Source organism: Zalophus californianus, chromosome 3, assembly GCF_009762305.2.
Source record: "Zalophus californianus isolate mZalCal1 chromosome 3, mZalCal1.pri.v2, whole genome shotgun sequence".
Classification (NCBI taxonomy): domain Eukaryota; kingdom Metazoa; phylum Chordata; class Mammalia; order Carnivora; family Otariidae; genus Zalophus; species Zalophus californianus.
Genome location: NC_045597.1, coordinates 851,234 through 871,818, shown reverse-complemented (window position 1 = coordinate 871,818; position 20,585 = coordinate 851,234). Strand labels below are relative to the sequence as shown.

Genomic DNA, 20,585 nt, shown 5'->3' with positions numbered 1-20,585 from the left:
GTATTACGTTAAAAACATTTCATGATAATTATGTTTTTGGGATCCCCTAATGACTAACTTACTGGAGTGAAAGCATTTGTCATCAGGTTATCTTGGGTTTCTTAAGGAAAAGGATCTTTGGATTATAAAGACAGGACTACAAAGTGAAGGAATTGCAGAGTTTAAGAAAGAAATCAGGGATTTCAGCACAGAATGTAGACGAGCCTTTATTTCTAGAGCAAGACGAAATAGGACCTTTCCTATGGTGGTGGTGGTACACTGATAACAAAGCTGCTAAAAAACAAGTTGTCCTTTTTAATGTCATCCTTGCCCCTTCTCCTTTAGCCTTTGTACACACGCATGTGTTTCATAGCAACGATTACTGTATTTATTTAACTCAGGTTAATATGTAGCAATTCTTGTAACATTAAGTATGGGGACTATTAATGTTTTAAGTATTATGATAATGAACAGCTTTATAAAAACTTAAGTTATCTTTATTTCCTCAGGAATATAGTATTTGAGTTAGATTTAGATTCTAAAGAGTTTCTATGCAGTGTGTCCCCAATATTTTTTTTAAGTGGTTCAAAACTAGTCAGTAGAAAAAACGACATTGTTTTTAGTATCTCATTTGGATTGAATGAGATGCTGGTATTGTACATGAAATTTGAAAAACTTTATTAGAACTGGTGAGAATCTACAAATATTTTTTTTGATGTGGGTAAAAATATTTTAAGAAAATGTTTCTGCCCAAAAAACTTGTTTCTTCATTAACTTAAGACAAACTTAAGTAAATTATACATGTATCCTGAAAAAAGGTAAATAGGAAACAACGCAACATGGCCTGTGTCTCCTGGGCAATCACAATTTTTCCTTGGCTCCTCATGGGCAGAAACTGCCCTGCTGCTCCCCCACCTGTTTGGAGGTGGTCACCGAGGGTCGGGAGCAGTGATCCCACGCTGCTTGCACATTAGAATCACACACCTTTCCTGCGTCCTCCGCCTCAGACGAATGAGTGGGAGCGTCCAGCTTTGTTTGGAGGTCCCCAGGTGGCGGTGGTGTGTGGCCAGGTTGAGAGGTTGCTGCATTGTGGACGCTCAGACATGGTGCGGCTGTGCTGCGTGGCTCTTGTGGGCATGCTGTCAAATCCGTGTTCCACATCCGCTGTTGTTACCATTCCTCCCAAACCCTGCCTGGACCCCGGGGTTCAGACAGTAATCACCTTGCACTGGACTGTGGGAGTGCACACTGACTGTGTGCATTTGTAGGTATGAGGCGGGTTGGGGGTGCCTCTCTGTGATGGTGGTGATTTTAGCTGTGTGTACACACAGGGCTTTTTAAAGACCTAATTTGTTATTCATGGTGAATAATTCACTTGTTCCTTTTGTTTTCAGGCTGTTGAAAATCTCTGTTCTCACAGAGTTTCCCCAACACTCTACAAACAGCTTCGGCAGGTCTGTGAAGATCATGTCCAAGCGCAGATCCTTCAGTTTAGAGAATATCCTTTTTCTGGCTCATGAGTTTCTGTTCATTACCTAAATCCTTTGAGACTGAACATTAATAGGATAAAGAACTAATGAGTATCCTTAATATTAAAACGACAGCTTTCAAAATTCGCATTTATCTATACACCAAAACCTAACTTTTGTTTCATGTGATCTAAGATTTTTTTTTTTTAAGTGGAATTTTTACCATTTAAATTACTCATCTTATTAAAACAATAGAGTGTCCACTTAATGGGTCTGGTTGAAGTATTTAGGAAAAGTTCTGGAAGAGTCTTAATTTTGTGCTGCCATCCTTTTATCTTATTAAAGAAAAAACCTGTCTGTTTTTTCTGATGTGTCAAATTCCCACTGACTTGGCGACGTAAGCCAGCACCCGTTTGTAGGCTCAGCCGCGTGTGTAGGGAGTCACGGCTCGGCTCAGTGGGTTCTCTGCTCGGGGTCTGGTTGGCTGAAAGCGTGGGGCCAGCCAGTTGGGGTCTCGCCTGAAGCCGCCTTCCAGGCTCGCCACGGTGGTGCAGAGGTCCTCTCCCTCCGTTGCAGGATGGTGCTCTCGGACCCTGAGGCCGCCCCTGGCTTCTCGCCGCAAGGTCTCTTCTTAGGCAACATGGTTATTTGCTTCATCCGAACCAGAAGGAAAATGCCCCTCCCTGGTCTGCTGAGACAGAGTTGTGTGGTGTGACCCTCATGTTCCCAGCCCTCCCAAGGTCGAGAGAGGGAGTTACAGGCTATAGGACGTGGGGGCGGATTGGCCAGCACCCTCTCGAGGGCCGGCTTCTGTCAGGGAAGCGGAGCTCCTTGGATCCTGTCGGCAGAGTCCTTTACAGTCTGGCCTCCGCCCGCGTCTGCAGCCTTCCCACGATCTCAGCCTTCCACGTGCCTCCTGCGTGGGCTTCCTGTTGCAGGCACCTGCTTGGGACTGCTCTTCTCTTGTGGGGTTCGGTAGTTGCAGCCTGTTCACTTCTGACTTCTTTTCTAGCTGAAGGAGCCTTTCCGTCCCATGGCCTCACCTTGAGAAACGGAAGTGTTCAGAGCTTGTCGAAGCCTTTGAGGCAGCCACACAGGTCTGCCGCCTGCTGTCGCGGCTTCTGGATTCGCCGGGGCCGTAAAGCTCCTGCGGCCTAGGGCAGGGGGTCCCCGCAGAAGTGGGTGAGCAGGGTCCCCTCTGGTTGTCTCGTCTCGGTGTCTGTAAGCACAGCTGTGCCCCTCGGGACGCCGGTGACCACACTGCCGGGCCTTTGGAAGACGGCCAGTGTGCCATGTCCCAGACGTGCCCTCCTGCCTCAGTGCCGCCGCTCAGCAGTCCAGGGGGCTGGGCGACGGGCCCGGGAAGCCACGGTCAGGGTGCTGGCGTCTGAAGAGTACCAGAGCCCAGGCTTCCTGCAGGCCGCCAGCCGATCCCCAGGTTCCCGTTCCGACTGGCACGCGTGCGGGGGAGCTGCTGCACTATTTGCCATTCTAGCCCTCATCTAACCGGGACCACGTCCTGGTTCCTTGATAAACTCACCCTCCTGCCGGCTAACCCTACCTTGTGGTCACACGGACACGTCCATGAAGTCATTCATTCAGCAAGTCCTCACTTCCTGTCCAGACCACCACCAGACGGTACGAGACGGTGGCCACGTGTCCTCGGCACTGTGACAGACCACGGCCATAAAAATTAGCATGTATCTCAATGAAGACAAAAGACAAAGACGTTTGGCCACGTTACACGTCTTTAGGAGCGGGAGGCACCTGGAATTCTAAGATGCTCAGATGTTAGAGTCGGGGGCAGAGCTTCCCGGAGGAGGTGATGCCAGAGTCACCTCAGGATGGTAGGGTGTAGCCGGCCACAGAGGGCGGGAGCCATCAGAAGGGGGTGCTCGTGAAGACCCAGAGCAGTTTGGCATGACTGGAGCCCGGGAGAACTGCTGCCGTTTGAGGCTGTAATTCTGGGTTGCGGCTTGAGTTTGAATCTGTGTATGTACTCCGCAGGCTTTGGACTTCAGTCTGTGCGTGTCTGTGAGCCCTCGCAGGTGGGGGGGCAAGAGTCCAGCCGGGTGAGACCCGTGGCAAGGGAGGCCAGTGTCCACTGTGTTCCAGGCCCTGGCAACAAACCGGCAGACAGAGCTTAAACCCCGAGGTGGGGGCACTGGCAGGAGCATAGAGTCTGCATTTCTGAGACTCCGTGGTGAGGACAGGGCAGCCAGTCTGCGCAGAGGAGATGTTGTGCCTCGCAGGAGGGGTGGGTGATGAGGGGCCAGCGTCAGAGCTGCTGCAGGTGCTCAGACACTCAGGGCAGGAATAGCCCAGGATAAGCGTACTCGGATTTCTCTTGTGTCTGGGGTGTTCCTGTCTTTCGTGTGGGGCTGCTTTCTGAGCTCAAAGGACTGCTCCCCTCCTCATGCTCTGTTGAGGCCAGCAGGAAGAGTGCTCGGGGAGACCAGGAGGTTCACGTGTGTGATGAATTCTGCACTCACCTGCTCCTTCCAGAATAGGTTACCGTATGCTGTTGGTGATAGGCCTTTTCCCCAAGCCAGGGCCGTCCCCACGCACCTCAGCCACTGCCACGTGCACTGAACCAGGCGTCAGACGATGCAGCAGGAGGGACGTGCTGTGCGCCCGGGCTCAGTTCACAAGCACCTCTTGGGAACCACGGCCAACGTCCTGCTATGTGTGCTGCTGCATTCACAGCAGGACAACCTGCTTTAGAAAACGTGGCACAGATAGAACCTATCACTTTTCTCCTCCGGCGTAAGCACTGTCTTTCTGGTTTCTTTCTTCTCTTTGTTTAATTTTTGCAGTCACAGGTAGATGTAGTTTTTTCCATGGTGCATGAGCATGTTGCCGCTGGGTATTTGTTTGCTGTCTGAAGACTTGTCTGACTCCTCTCAGTAGGCTGCTTAAACCTTCAGCTCGGTCTGGCCCTTCTCCAGACAGGAGCGGACGGTGTGGGGAACCGGTAAAGTGCAAGCCCTTGGACCAGCTCCCCAGCGGTGCTCACGTGAGGCTTTAGGTTTTGATTCATGGAGGGCTGGAGCTCCCTGTGTGCCCCCTTGTGTGGCCCAGCTGAGCACTCCGTGCTGTTTTCTATGAGAAGTGGCCAGAAGTTACTTCACCCAGCTGTTTGAGGAGAAGCATCTCTCATTGGTGAGCTCTGCACGTAGGGCCCTTCCCTCCCAAGGAGACCCTGCGCCAGGCAGGGTGCTGCTTGCTTAGTTACAGCACCTAGCCTGTCCGCAGCGGTCGGATTGGCTGGTGTGCGTCTCACCCTGGGCGCCCTCACTGACACCTTGGCCCCTAGCTGGTGCAGACAGCCCGTGGAGACTGGCCAGGGTATCGGCCACACAGTGAGTGGCTTGTGCCCAGCACCGGGTGCCAGGGCTGCTGGGTCCCCACTGCGGTGGCACTTGTCTAGATGTGATTGTGACTCAGTCCTTGTTTTTTCAGACTATTTGTGTAAGGTTCTACTATCACAGGGCCGCTATAAGTTGGAGCAATTATAAAATACTTCTTGGAGAATAATGTGTTAACCATTGAACTAGTAGGTCTTTGCTGGGATTTACTATTTTTAATTTATTAGCAAAGCCTCAAGAGAAAAGTAAGATGTCTGGCCAGGACCACTGTGGTTGCGGTCAGCTCACCTCACTGGTGTGACAGGATGCAGATGTGCCTGTCGGCCGCCCGTGGCTCTCTCGACCTGTCTCCTGCCCAAAGTCCTGGCTGCGTCCCACCCTCCTCACACCTCCCCGCCAACAGGAGACTCCGACGCCTATCTGCTTTTACACATCACACGCCGGCCGTGGGCTTTTCCTCTGTGTGCTGTGGATTTTACCTCTAACCTCACACCCGTTCTGAGGAAACGGCCGAGGGAAGCTCGTCGCTGGTCCAGTGTCCTAGAGCTAGAACCAGAGGGACAGAAGTCTAGGAGACGCAGGTCTTTCCACCTGAGCAGCTGCTTTGTTGATCTGCACAGATGGAGCGCCGTCTGCACGCGGCTGAAGAGATTGACTGAGCACACGTGTGAAAGGTGCTTTGTAAGCCACGAGGCAGCGGGCAGACATTTAGGACCGTGACTTTGCACACACCTGTGATGGCCGTGCTCCAGGCATTTGGCTGTGGTTTGCTCTGAGAGCCCATAATGGGGTTTCTTTTTCCTATAAGCAGTATTTTGAGCCTTAAAAAACATATTCTAATTATCAAGCTGAAAGCATTCCTAATTTGGTGCATGAATGGGATTTCACGTCAGTTCTCACTGAAGCCATGAGTTAAAGTTAGACTTCAGCCACCTCCCTGTAGCTGCCAGTCTCCTGGTGCTATGAACAGTCAGCCTGCTTCCCCACCACCAGGACAGCCTGGCTCACAATTGGCCCCTCGTCCTCTGTGGGAGAGGACCCTAGGTCCAGCCACCCAGAAGCCTGTGACCTGGGCCTTAGTTCAGCCAGCAGGGCTCCTCAAGGGACTCGGGAAAGGCAGGGGTGTGCAGGTGCATTTATCACGAATGCGGGGTGAGATGCAGTGATGGAGAAAACCCACGTCTCTGGTCCTCTGACAGCCGAGTGATGGGCAGTGTTCTGTGTCGAGTGGCAGTGAAGGGGTTAAAATTACAATAACTAAACTGGCCGGCATTTGTCATGTTTTCCTTAGCAGATCTGCACAGACTCACTAGATAGTGTTTTATTTTTAAAGAAGATTAACACATGCTGGCAAGATCATTGCAGACAAATGGTAAGCGTACTGACTCTGTTAACCCTGGTTTTTAGGTACATGTGCTGTTCCGGCACCTCCATCGCCACTGCTCTGCTATCTGGTCTCCCCTGCACACGCCCTCTTGGACCTGTTCACCTCTGGTGTAGCCAGACAGAAGGGAGATGGCGTAGCGGGGAGGATGTGCCCCTTTTAATCCAGCTGTCTTTTTTTCTTTTTAATCAAAGCATGGCCTCATCCACCTTCCCTTACCCACCTAAAGATGGCATGGGCCAGACCGTGGGCTGAGATAGGGAAGTTCTGTTTAGGATCAAATGCTTCCATCCAGCTCAACGTAGTTGAACAACAGAGCAGAGCAAAGCAGGGTGTGAATGCTGCTTTTCTGGATTGGAGCTGGCTGCTAACGATCTTCACACCAACCTGACATCTCATGATTCCTGAATGGGTCTCTATAAAGTTTTCCTTGATCCCTTGATCCTAGTTTGTGCCTGACAATCGAGCCTGACTTCTAGGTTTTTACCATAACTGGACAAAGTCTTAGACTTTGTACATGGGTTGATTCTAATTTGATTTTATGTATATGAGTTCTTCATGTGGCCTGGTTGTAAGTGAAATCATGGTATGAGTAGCTTTGCTAAGTGGGTGGAATTCTTTTGTTTCCTAAATGAGGTAAACGAGACAATGAATGAGCCTCTTTTCCGGCCCAGGAACCTGGTAGATGGTCAGAATCGATGAGCGTCTGTTAGGAAGGCTTTGCTCACAAGTCCAGTAGCTTCCGTGGTAAGAGAATCACAGGGTGGCTGATGATTCTGTGCCCTCCATGCTCTGCTTACAAAGGAGAGTCAAACACGTGGCCAACAGCCTTGTGCCAACATAATGAGCACTAATTATTTAAAAAGCTTAAAAGCGTCTCTTTAGGCCCATGAGATTTACCACATTAGTCAAGAGATGACCAGATTTCAAAGGTATCCTTTAGATTAAATGGTTTAAAATCCTTATAATCAGATTTTCTGGATAAAAGAGGTGAAAATCAATCATGAGGGTCTTGGGGAACATCATCAAGAAACAATTATTCTTAGATTTGAGACAGTTACCGTAGTTGTGGTTCAGAAGGCCTAATCTTGGATATTTAGTTAGCAAGTTATGTAAATAAATGCTTTTCTAATTGCCAGATCATGATCAGAAGTATTTTCCTGTTTTTGGATCGCACTTACGTCCTTCAGAATTCCATGCTTCCTTCTATCTGGTGAGTGCCCGAGTCGGCGAGCTGTGTCTGCTGCTACCGTTTGGTCCTTTGTGTCAGCCGGGATCTCGAGTGCACACGTCCAGACCCAGGTGGACCTCAGTCTTAGGGCCAGAGCTGGGGCCGGCTGCACCCAGGGGAGCCCCTTCTGGTACACTGCACAGCTGGAGTGCCGCCGTGAGGGTGGTAGGTCAGCGAGGTGGCTCTGTGGGGAGGCCCGTTTCTGTCACCGGGCTCTGCGCACCAGGGCCGTCTGGAGCCGACGGGAGGGAGGGAGAGGCTGAGGCCCTCCGGGACCGTCTGGCAGCTGGTCCAGCCAGTGGTCTGGTGAAGCTCTGAGCACGACTGGGGCTGGTGAGGGGTCATGACCCGGGGCCCTGAAGCCCCCCCCACGCCTCCCCATCCCGCCAACCAACCACGCACACGGAGACCTGCTTTCAGTCGGCCCGTCTACCGTGCAGCAGCTTGCGGGGATGGTGTGAATTAGGAGCTCCCCCCTCTGTCACCCACTTCCGCACCCTGCGCGGACGCCCTTCGCCTCGCTGCCTGTGCCCGAGGCGCCCGCTGCTGCTTCCACAAGCCCTGCCTGTGACCTGATTGGACTTGTCCGTCGTGTCATCCGCGGGCTCTTCTCCCGCTCCCTTTAAACCCAGGTTCTTTGAAAAGCGGCTTGCTTTTGCAGTTTCCTTAGCATCTGTTCCCTCTGACCTGAGGCTAGAACTGCTCTTCCTGAGGTGTTGGTGACCCCTGGTTCCCAGATCCCATGGATGCTTACTTTCTGTTACCTGACATCTGTACAGCTCTGGACACTCCTTGAAAGTCTCCCCTTCCTCCCCCTTCCCTCTCCAGCCGCTGCTCCCGTACCCATCCTGCTAGACACCCACACGCATCTGCAGTCTGCTGGCCCCGCACGAAGAGGGCGGCCTTTGTCCAGAGAAACGATAAGGATGTTGTACTGAGGACGACGTGAATGGCATGGCTGCTAGTCTGTGCCAGGCTCTGTTGTAAGAGGCCTGGCACCTGCCAGCTTACCGAGTCTGCAGTACAGCTCTAGAGGGGTTACTGTTTTCTCCGTTTTGTAGACGGAGAAACTGAGGCAGAGACTTCCCATGATTTGCTGTTCCCAGGTTGTTGGGCTGCCTAATCTGAACTGTTAGTTCATAAGCATGGTTCATAGCGTAACCATGTCACAGAAACTATAAATATCACTTACAGCATCGACAGTACTGGCCTCAGGCCGCGGCAGCAGGTGGGAAAGCCACGTCTGGTAGAACCAGCCTCACTGCAGGTCTACAAGAAACGCCCCAGGCAGGACATGGCGGGAGGGTGAGCCTCATCCTAGGCCTGAGCTTTGCAGAATGAGCAGGAGTGCTGAGGTAGTTGAGGCAGAAAGAGGTGGTAATAGAGAAAAGGAAGCCTATGTGGAAACGGTAACTGCCCAGGGCGAGCTGATTGTGGGGGAGGCAGGGACATGAAGCCCACAGGGCACCCTGATCACTGACGGTGGGGAGCGACGGGATTGAGATTAAAGCAGCGGCTCGCAGCAGAGCAGGTGGGTGAGAGCCGACAGTGAGCGCTTCCTAAGCCCCACACGGGCCACCTGCCTGGCCCGGTGTGGAAGGGCTTTACAGGCGGAAGACTGAATGTGTGATCCCATTTACAGTTAAGGAAGGACAGGCAGGGACCCAGAGGCACTGTGAGCCAGGGGTGGGGCCAGGACTCTGACCCAGGTGGTCGGCTTGAGCTGCATGGCTGACCCCTGCACCCGACTGCTGCGTCTTGGACGAGCGCAGAACACCCAGGCCTGCAGCTCCTCCAGGGAACACGAAAGGCCTCCTGTGGTGTGTGCTGTAGGAGAAGGTTCACCACAGATGGGGCTCTCCAGAACCCGTGCCCCTCTGCACACTGCTTGCTGCCACAGGCATGGCTCACCACTGCTCCTGCTCACCACCACCGCCCCAGCTGCCCGTTGAGGAGACCTGACCGGGTCCAGGAGCTCAGTTTTGTCTGCCTCCTCAGTACTTGGCACATAAGGGACCCATGGAGGTGTTTGCACAGAGCACAGAGCCTGGTATCCCAGGGTTTCTGTGCACAATGACCGAGCTGGGGTTCCCCAGGCGACAAGCCGAGGGAGGATGATGGACTCTTAGAGTCACATTGTACATTCCATTCACCAGTGGAGAGGACCGGATGGAGGAGAGGCCCCGGTGCCAGGGGAGGAAGAGTTGGATGACATGCTCTGGAGAGGGACCAGAGATGGAAAACGGAAGGAAGGACAGGGGCTGGGGCGATGGAGATTCCTAAATCCCGCCCCAAGAAGAAGGATGTGAGCCGCAGTGTTGGCAAGATCCATGTACTTTTCAGTGACAAGCCCAGCCTGCCCCAGGAAGCAGCCTTGAGGAAGCAAATACAAAGCACACTAGACTGGCCAGAAACAGAAAATACAACAAAGGCATACTTGACACGTGGATTTAGAGAGTTAGCAGATCAGCAGTTTTGGGATGAGAGTCCCAGTGTAGCTTGTAGCTTTACCTAGAACTTCTGAAAAGTGGAACTGAAATAGAGTTTTGTTTTTCCTGTTTGTACAGGGATATGGGATTGGAACTTTTTAGAAACCATATCATCAGTGATAAAATGGTTCAGAGTAAAAGTATTGATGGAATTCTGCTGTTAATTGAACGAGAGAGAAATGGTGAGGCAGTGGATCGCAGTTTGTTGAGAAGTCTGCTGAGTATGCTGTCTGACCTTCAGGTAAGGCGTCCCTGCCCAGCTGCTTACACTGAAACAAGTGGATGTAAAGCAGGGTTTCAGTGCAAAATACAAAACCCCACAAACATGGTGCGAGGGGAGTGACTCTCAGGCTAGCCGTACAGAGCAGGCCACAGAGGAGAGAGCCCTTAAGACACAGACCCGGCCCTCCAGGGCAAGGACAAGGGCCTGCGGCCCTCACAGAGCAGAGAGCGTGTCGGGCGGCCTGGGCTGCCGGGCTCCCTGAGCCTCGGGGCCGCCCCCTGCAGCTGGGCTCCTTGCAAGTCTTGGGTATGTCAGCACTTGCTAAGGTAGGTTTCTTTACTATAAGTGGTCGGTAACTTTGTTCATTTTTTAGGTATATAAAGATTCATTTGAACTGAAATTTTTGGAAGAAACTAATTGTTTATATGCTGCAGAAGGCCAGAGATTAATGCAAGAAAGAGAGGTGAGACAAAGAATTTCTTTCTTTTTGTAGATGTGCATCTTAAGTGTAATTTCTAGAAAGTTGTCTTTCCATGTAAACATTTTATTAGAAGTCTTCTGAAAGACACAGTCTAGCTGAAATTCTCAGGGACGAGCTTCATTCTTATTACAGTAAAAATTTAATTTTTTTTAACTTAGAAACTTTTTATTTCTGTCCCCCCTCAACCTAAGTAAAAAAGGCAGTAAGGTAGCTTCTGAAATGTGTAATAAAGTAACTCAAGTTGAAGCAAGAGGATCAAAGGTAAATCTGAAAGAAGAAAGATAGGTCAAACACACCCCAAATCCTCCCTTTGTGTGAGACATTAAAAGAAGTTATCCAGAAAACCACAGGAAAAAACATAAAGTAGTGATATGAACCCCAAATCTTGGTAGCCACTTTCAAAAGTATGAGAGCAGGGCCTGAAGGAAGCTCCCCTGGACCCTCCCCCAAATGTCACTCATCATTGCACAGGATGGACCGACTGTTGGTTCTTCATCCTGGTTTTGGAGAGGGAGTTTCATGCCCCATACCCAGCCCTGCTCCACCACGAGGTCAGAACGCCAAAGACCCGTGTCATGGGGACTTTCCTGTGCCGTCAGGTGACAGCAGGAATGCCCTTTACCCCTGGAAGCGTGAAGTGCGTTTTGAGATCTGCAGCCGGGCTGTTTGGCGTCCTCGAACACGCAGTATTCTGATTAGCTTTTGCTGACCCTGCTGTCTGTGGGCCAGGGGGTGCGTTAGGCCTGCACCCTCTGACCCGGCTGCTGCTCACCTGCCCACAGGGCCTCAGTGTAGGAGGGACCCGTGGCATTGCCCCTGAGCTTCATGATGAGCAGGGCACAGCAAGTGACGTGCTGTCCCGTCCCTCATTCTAGACATCCAGTTTGCTCTCCAGAACCGAGTTTAAGGGAAGTTTCTTCTGTGTATCCGCCTAACCACCAGTACGCTTCCCTTTGGCCACTTTCACTCCCCCCACTCATCTGAGTTAATATTTGACTTGATTATATATTCTGCTTTCCTTTTTTTAATTTTTATAAGGACGAGAACGTTTCAGTTTCTTACGTAACACCAAGAATCTTTGTTACCTAAAAAAAAAGAAAAAAGAATCTTTGTTACTGACATGTTTAAATGTTGTGTTTGGAAGGTTCCAGAATATCTTAACCATGTAAGTAAGCGTTTAGAGGAAGAAGGAGACCGAGTAATCACGTATTTAGACCACAGCACACAGTAAGTACTATTCATTTACTTGGTTCTTGCAATTTGAGCACAGTGAACCCTTTTCCTGGCTGGCATTCAGTACTACCTGAGAGTATTTTTGTTGCTTATATTATTTGTGATCATTGAGTACTTGTGAGTGACAAGTGCTGTGTCGTGAGCTAGGGCCCAAACGGAGCACCTCAGGCTGAGAGGCTTGGCATGTTTGAGTTTAGAGACAGGGATTCTGTTAAATCCATGGGGTGTCGTTGAATATTGGAAAATTTGGATTATAAACTTTTAGTTAGACATGTAAGATAGCTGTACTTCTTATGGTACTAAGTCACATTATTTTCTCTTTTCATCCAATTTTTTTTTTTCTCTACCTGAGGTTGAAAAGTAGCTGGGGAAAAATTGTGTGAGTGTCTGCTTCTCACTGTGCACATAACCTTATTCAAGTGAGGAGAGGCAAGAGCAGAAAGGGGTTAGAACAGAGACTGAAGGTAAAACGTGCAAAACTTGTGACTCGCCAGGAGCAGGCGGGATGAGAGAAAGGGGCAGAGTTAGGGCGCTTTGAGAATACAGGAAATAGAGGGTCAGGAGAGGGAAGATGCCTTTAGACATTTGAGGGGCCTGCGGGGAGCCCAGGATCTGCAGAGAGTGACAGTCGTGCCAAAGCCAGGATGGCCTTGTTCGGGGTGCTGCGGGGACACAGAGCTCCAGCTGCGGAGCGTGAGGGGCCGCGGGCTGGAGGCTGGCAGCAGGGAGGTGCAAGGAGTAGGAGAGGAAATGACAAATGGTATCAGGTCGCACCAGTGGGTCAAGTCAAGGGTGGATAAAAGTGTTGGTTGAGTACCTGCTACATTTTTTTTTTTTTTATTAGTGATATTTTCCATGTAGCACAAAGTTGGAGAACAGGCCGAGCTAGCTGGTGTACTGATTAGGGAGCTCTATGTAGGGTAGATCCTGTAGCAGAGCAAGGGAGCTGCCCGCAGGGGCTCAGGTCGAAGGAAAGGCAGGGTACCGGCGCTGCTGGAACCTTCTCCTTTATGACCCAGAGGCACTGGGCATGGTGCTCCTGTTCGCTTTTATATATGCTAATAACACTCTTGTATGTAGGCTCTACTTTAAACCCCTCCCCCCCCCAATTTTAAAAAATGCATCGCTTAAAAGAGTATTTGTAAATGATTTAAGCGAAGGAGTACTAGGTGGTTCACACCCAGGCTCAGGCACAGGTGGGTCTAAGGAGCACTGACTGAGGTGGCTTCTGCCACCACAAAATAAAAAGTCGTCGTCAGGAAGAGGGAGACTGAGGACAAATAAGCAGCCACAACAGCCTTAGGGCTGGGCTCAGAGTGCCCCTTCCAGCCCTACCTGCCCTCAGTCCGAGCACCGTGGATGGACGCCACGCAGAAGAGCATGCTTGAGAGCCCCAGGGCATTGCCTCCTGCTGCACTGTGTGACCTACCTCACTCTGGACAGCATGGCTAGGTCACTTGGCAGGCCTCGCCCCAGGGACGGCTTCTGTGTGCCCCCAGGACTCTCGCCCCTCAGTGCAGGAAGGAGCCGCTCTCCCGTTGGTTGGCAGGAATTCTCATACTGCAAAATCAGTGAGTTGTCACCATGGATTATGAGGTCAGTCTTTGGGCACCTGGGTGCTCAGGCAGTGAGTTTCCCAGGACTGTACCTCTGGTCACGAGGCGTCTGTAGTGTCTGCCCTTAGCTCGGGACCTGTCCCGGCACCCGCACTACGGTAGGCGTCACACGGAACCATTGGGATGAAGACCATGATTGGGTTTCTAGAACCGCAGTCTAGGCCATAGGTTGCCTAGAAGCAGGGATTCTGTGAAGACAGGAAAAGTTGCTCAGCATCATTAGTCATCAGGGAAATGCAGATCAAAACCACAACGCCCAGTCCCACTTCACACCCACCAGAATGGCTTTTTGATTAAAATTTAAAAGGCAGGCAGAGCCTCGGCGAGGATGTGGAGAAGGGAACCCTCGTGCCCCGCCGACAGGAATGTAAACCGGGCAGCTGCTGGGGAGACAGTTCGGTAGCTCCTCAAAGTGCTGTCCGGAGTTACAGGGTTTTCCGATGCACTGGTTCTCCTACTAAATATGTAGATAAAAACGTACATTCACACTAAACTTGTATGCAGGTTTTCATAGCGGCTGTATTCGTCGTAGTCTACGGGTAGAGACCACCCGTTGGCCGCTGATGCGCGGGGGTGACGCCGTTCAGGGCAAGAGCAGGTGTACCGCTGGCCCTGCTGTCCGCCTCTGACCTTTGACCTCCACCCCCAAATCCCATGGCCCTGCTCTCCCTCTTGGAGGCAGACTGGGAAGGTGCTGGCTGGCCCCTCGCCCCCTCACCCTGCTCCTCAGTCGGCCCAGTCTCTGACCTCTGACCTTTTGGGGAGTGGGGGCTGGGGGTTGGAGACAACGTCTGCTGCACCTCTCTCTAGAGTCACCTTGAGGTTTAAGATACTCTGTTGAAAAGTTCTTTATGAAGCAAAGGCTCAGGAAGATGCCCAAAATTAATAATCCTGGGACTAAAGCACATGTTGTGACCTTTGAATAACAACTGAAAGTAAAGGAATTGTGGATGATACACCCCGGAAGAGTAGTTTCGCGTGTCCCTGTGAGTGTGGCAGCCACATTTACGGATGTTCCAGTTTCTCATTCTGTTCTGCTCAACACTCCTGCAGCGTGAGCCTCACATCAGAGCCTTGATAAGTAGGATTTTTGATAAGTGGTCACGGGAGGGGACACGCCCATCCCAAGTGGAAGGTGATGGGGCTGGAGCGGAGCAGGCTGAGCAGTGGAAGACGGGGAGGCTAGGGTGCCTCGCACTCAAAGGGCAAAGTCTCCTTTCAAAAACCACCGGCCAAGCTGAGGGTGCGGTGTGTGCTGGTGTCCCCCTCTCCCTGGACCCCCAGTCCCTTTATGTTATTCAGTAGATAGACTTCAGCGTCTGCTCGGACAGCAGGGAGATTGTTCGTGGTCAGAGGGAATGGCTGTTGTGGTGTCCGTCTGTCTCTGATTGTCTCCACGTGATGTCTGTGACCGTAAAGTCCGCTTCTTCACAGCTGACCAGTCTCTCTCCTTCTACTTCATCTCTGACTTTTCATCTTTGTCTCATGTAGGAAGCCACTGATTGCTTGTGTGGAGAAGCAGCTCTTAGGAGAACATTTAACAGCAATTCTGCACAAAGGTAGGTTTTCCTAACTTGTGTCAGACCGAATGACGGTCCTTAATTTATTAAGAAATCAAGTGAGACATCGCACATGACGACGTAAAGGACATTTTTTATTGTAATACGACAATCACTAAAAATCATTAGGAATAACAAACATGTTAGCCCTTGGGGAAAATGAGTTCAGAGAAATAGTGAACAGCCTCTGGTAGAAATCCCATGGAATGCGCTCATGACCAAAGCTGCGGAGAGACCCAGCCACAGCTTTTGCGGCTGGGTCCTTGTGCGGCGCTTGTCCTCCATCGCTGGATTGGTGCTCCCCGGTGCTGGCCCACACGCAGAATGCCACGGGTGTAGGCTGCTTGGACAGGCCCTTAGATTGTCTCAGGGCTTCCTCCCCACGTCCTCCACTCAGCTGAACGCCAGCTGAACCTCCCGGTGGCTGGGGATATAAGCCAGAGTGCACTTTCCCATCCTGAGTCTCCTGGAAGAGCGAGCACGTGACATTGCTGACTGAGCAGTGTTCTCTTCCACGCTACATCCCTCATGTCGCTCTTCAGGCGCTGGGGAGGAGTGATTCCAGCAGCCACCGTGCACCTGCTGTTTGATTCGTTCAGTCTGCTCTCCTTGTTAATTCCTGCCCTTCAAGGTGTGCTTCCTTCCCTGGACATTAGAGTGAGCCCAGTCTCACCTCTTATAACACGTTTGTACTTGGCGTTACTTTTTATAGCTCTCAGGTATTTAATGTTACCATTTAAAAGTCAGGTTGGAGCTACGGGATCTATTTCAAGATAGTAGTGACCTTAAAGCTTAATCATGGGAAGACCCAGAATTACAAACATAAATTAGAAATTAAAAGAAAAATAATCAGCTGAAAGATGAGACCTGGTAACTCCCCCTGTGACAGATCCGCTGAGCGACAGACTCAATCAGAGGTAACATGGGGCCGTGAGGCGCCGGGGGCGATCGGGGAGCGCGGGCCAGGCCGCTGTGAGTGAGGCCAGGGCTTCCATGACCCGAGGGATTAAGGAACACACCTGCCCGCGTGCTCAGAAGATGACCCTGCCTGACAGGGTCTTCTCAGATTCTGGAGACCTACTTCCTACATAGAAATAAGCTGCAGTCCCTGCATTTGTGACTTACATAGTAGGTGTTGCGTGGTGCACACCACGCCGACTCGCTAACGTGATGTGCTTAACGTTTGCTGTGCGGTGTCAGGGCTGGACCACCTGCTTGATGAGAACAGAGTGCCCGACCTCACTCAGATGTACCAGCTGTTCAGCCGTGTGAAGGGCGGGCAGCAGATCCTGCTGCAGCACTGGAGTGACTACATCAAGGTGTGTGGGGCCGTCTCGGCGGGCGATGACCATGCCTTGTGGGGTGTGCGGTGCCTGGCAGAGGAGGACAGTCTGGAGACACCCTGGTTTTCTTGTGGCAGGTGCTTGGGTGGATAGCAGTCTCGCATTTCCTTCTAGATGGCTGGTGCAAACCTTTTTTTTAAAGATAACACCAACAGTGTGAGCACCGCCTACAACCAGGTGTGATGAAAGTCTGCCATTCATCAGCTGCCTGGGCTCCAGTTCCAGTTCCAACCACGATTTGCAAAGAGTTGCCATTTTGTGAATCTGCTTTTTAAACATCCATGCCTTTGCTCATGAGAATTGTTACACATTTTGGAATATCCATGTACTGTGTATGCTGCTTCATTTCTTAGCCATCCAGGACTATTACTTTCACAATACTTTGTTGTTTCTTGGCACGTTGGCCTGTGGTTATGGGAAGGCGGCAGGAGAGCTCTTGTGCTAGAGTGCTCAGCGCCCGACCACGGTGATGGGTGCACAAGGCTGCCCCCAGTGATAAGTCCAGAGAACAGTACACACTGGGGGGTGGGGGCGCGGGAGGGAGAAACAGGTGAAACTGGGGCAGTCTGGAGAAGGTGGGTGTAGGGTGTCAGTGCCCGTACCCCAACGGTGATGCTGCTCTATCGTTCTGCCAAATGTTAGCATCGGGGGAAGCTAAGCAAAGTGTGTAAGGATCTCTTCACTTTCTCTACTGCACATGAATCTGTAATTACCACAAGAAAAAATTCCGTTAAATAGAAGGGATAATGGGAAGCTTGCATGCTGCTTTATGGAACAGTCAGTCCTAAAATTGCATATTCGTGTACACATGGAACACTCATGCACACGTGCACCACACCCCCCGAGATGTATACAGCGGTATTGGAGCTGAAAGTCGTAGCGGACTCACGCTGGATCAGCAATAGAGCTTCATGTTACGGAAAGTCTGATGGAGAATGCAGGTGTTGCTGACGAGTAGCCCTTCGGGGAGCAGGGACATGCACCGAACAGAGGAGGTTCCCTCAGGAGTTTCAGTCCGGGTAGTAAAAATCCGCTCCTGAGTGTCCATCAGGGATAAGCAGTCACATCGAGACACAACACAGGTGTGTGGCTATCACAGGAAAGATGACCCTGGGCAGTGTGTGTGTTATTTGCCGTCAGCGCAGAAGGGTACAGAGCAGAAAGTCCCAGCCCTGCTGGTCATACGGTGTCCCCCCCACTTACGTATGTGACACCTAAGTATGCGTGTATGTGCTATTAAGGTCAGTTTTCCAAAAACATATATTATTTCTACCAAAAGACAAAATTCGACTGATTACATTTTGAAGATCTTAGTGGCTGTATTTGGTGATTCATGAACTGGGCAGCGCACCATCCAGCAGATAGAAAGGAGCCCCAGGAGATACGGGAGACTTTTACAGGCAGGAGGGGGCAGGACAGGAAGTTCTTGTAGTAAAGAGCAGTTGGGGTGGCAAGGTCACCTTCGTCGGGGGGTGGCAGGGATCTGTCTGGCAGATGATGCTGGCAAGCCTGCTGCTCGCTCTAGGACTCCATTCCTTGGAGGGGCAGGCCGTAGGTCCCGGTCTGCCGGCGTAGGGCTGAGCACGGGGGCTGCACTTGGGGCCTGCCATCTCCCTCTTTGTAAACACATCAGGTAGGAGCTGTACTCAGCGCAGGTTGTGCCGTCTGGGAGTGCATTTCCTCAGAAGCCGTGACTGTCACACACAGGCTTTTCGTGATGTTGAATAGGGTGTGTTTGAATTAAAAATACAGGCTACAAACTGAGCTGTTGCTGGTTAGCAGTGGAGGAGAAAGAACACTATAGTCAAGAAGGCCGAGTGGGTGTATTGGGTTAATGGGAGTTCTGTTTAGGAATTCATATGTCAGAGGTTTTCTAAAACTGTGGACACCAATTTATAAATTCTTCCAGAAGCAGAATTGCAACACTGAAGCATTAATTGTATATTCACTTAATTTTTTGAATGTGGGCTGAATCTGGAACTTGAGATTATTTAGTATTTAACACCAACGGTAATTAATTTATATAAAAGTATCATGATTGTTTGAGAGCAGGAGAAAATGTGTGGTACCATTGCCTGTGGATGAGTTGGTGTGTGTGTGTGTTCTTGTAGACTTTTGGGACAACAATTGTGATCAATCCTGAAAAAGACAAAGATATGGTACAGGATCTGCTGGATTTTAAGGATCGGGTGGACCATGTGATAGAAGTGTGCTTCCAGAGAAACGAGAAGTTCATCAACTTGATGAAGGAGTCCTTTGAAACGTTTATCAACAAGAGGCCAAATAAGCCCGCAGAGCTGATAGGTAGGAGAACAGACTTCCGTAGTTTTTTAATGTAGGAAAGTGAGGCAGGACTCCAGCAAACATTTTTTTCCAAAATGTTTAAGCTCCTCTTGGGGAGGGTGGGGAAGGATTTGTATTACAACTTATTAGGGTACACGTTTTTTTCAAAAACGTGTGTATGTGTTATGTATATACATAAGCGTGTGGCATTTCCGCAAGGGTGAACATAGTAGTAATTTTGTAAAGACGAAGCTTGACGCCACAGAAGGAAGAGACAAATTTATTCTCGTGTGCATTTCCTACACTAGCAGCTCCAGAGCTGTATTTGGTAAAAATGAGCCCTGGTTCTGTCTTGAGTGCAAGTAATTTGTGCTCAGAAACTGGATGAAGAGGATTTGTCCTACACGAATGTCTCTGGGTTATGAGGATGACTTGATTGATCTCTAGAGCGCATTTAGCAGGAAGGTATTACTCAGTCCCTACCTTTGCATCCTCTCATCAGTACTAAAATAGGATAAAATTGCATGAGGTTTTTTGTTTTTTGTTTTTTTTTTTGGATGAGGTCTTAAAAGATAACATGGTGAGCACTGTGAATTATGTAAGACTGTTGAATCACAGACCTGGACCTCTGAAACAAATAATACATGTTTAAAAAAAAAAAGAAAAGATAGCAGGAGGGGAAGAATGAAGGGGAGTAAGTCAGAGGGGGAGACGAACCATGAGAGACGATGGACTCTGAGAAACAAACTGAGGGTTCTAGAGGGGAGGGGGTGGGGGGTGGGTTAGCCCGCTGATGGGTATTAAAGAGGGCACGTTCTGCGTGGAGCACTGGGTGTGATGCACAAACAATGAATCATGGAACACTACATCCAAAACTAATGATGCAATGTATGGGGATTAACATAACATAATAAAAAAAAACTAAAATAACAAGAAGATAACATGGTTTAAGATGAAACTGTTTTTAAATGATGACTTTATCCAATTATGTTGTCGTAATACCAAAACATATTTCAGGATTCATAGCCTCTCACTAATCAGTAAAAGTTTTTAGGCAAAGGGCAAAGAAAGAAATAGTAAATACAGTGATTCAACATTGGGCTTATTGATTATTGTTGAGGATATGTGATGGGAATGTGGGGTTCATCATGCAGTTCTCCACTTTTGTGTATGTTCAGAGTAGTTCATAATAAAAAATCGTGAAGAAAGAAACTAATAAAAGCAGCAACAAGAGGGGCCCCTGGCTGGCTCAGGCGATGGAGCATGCAACTCTGCATCTCAGCGTTGTGGGTTCGAACCCCACATTGGATGTAGAGTGCTTGAAAAAATAAAATCTTAAACGCAGCAACAAAAGAAATTCACAAGGCAGTTTAGTTTGGCCTTTGTACCACTTTATGGACTGTGGTTTCTCCAAAGATGGCTATTTAATTCTTGGCCAAACCTCATGGTTGATCTGTGTGGTCTCAGCAACAAGAAGGCCGAGTGGCTTGCTCTCACCCCTGGGTACAGGGATGCTGCATGTTAAAGACAGGCCATTCCAGTGGAGCAGTGATGCGTTGTGAAACCCAGGCATGTGATTCAAGTATTTATTCTCACATAATTTGAAAATATCTTAGAAAATCAAATTATCTGCCTTTTGTCATATAATAATGTCATTTTGGAAAGGTTCCAGGGGGTTGTCGTCTGCCTTTTGCTTGTAGAAATTAAAGATGTTCTTTTTTCTGTTTAGAAAATGTATCATGTAGCAAATACTTATTCTTCAAATAATTTAAACTCAATCTCACAGCAAAGCACGTTGATTCAAAGTTGAGAGCGGGTAATAAAGAAGCAACAGACGAAGAGCTGGAGAGGATTCTTGACAAGGTCATGATAATATTCAGGTTCATTCACGGTGAGAAACACTCTACGCTGTTCCTATTAACACTGA

The 20,585-nt window shown here is 49.8% G+C and overlaps 1 protein-coding gene across 2 annotated transcripts in view; it reads left to right on the top strand.

The window, feature by feature from the left end:
- Positions 1-20,585, top strand: part of CUL4A (cullin 4A) — a 42,949-nt gene that overhangs the window by 8,055 nt on the left and 14,309 nt on the right. Inside the window, exons 3-12 of one of the 2 annotated variants that reach the window (XM_027590542.2) lie at positions 1,374-1,477; positions 6,119-6,188; positions 7,340-7,413; positions 9,999-10,161; positions 10,517-10,606; positions 11,769-11,851; positions 14,965-15,032; positions 16,233-16,351; positions 18,487-18,679; positions 20,445-20,549. In XM_027590542.2, coding sequence (XP_027446343.2) covers positions 1,374-1,477; positions 6,119-6,188; positions 7,340-7,413; positions 9,999-10,161; positions 10,517-10,606; positions 11,769-11,851; positions 14,965-15,032; positions 16,233-16,351; positions 18,487-18,679; positions 20,445-20,549 — 1,069 coding nt within the window. Of the gene's footprint in view, positions 1-1,373; positions 1,478-1,538; positions 1,560-6,118; positions 6,189-7,339; positions 7,414-9,998; positions 10,162-10,516; positions 10,607-11,768; positions 11,852-14,964; positions 15,033-16,232; positions 16,352-18,486; positions 18,680-20,444; positions 20,550-20,585 lie in introns of those variants that run through there. The other variant, XM_027590543.2, reaches the window with a different exon arrangement.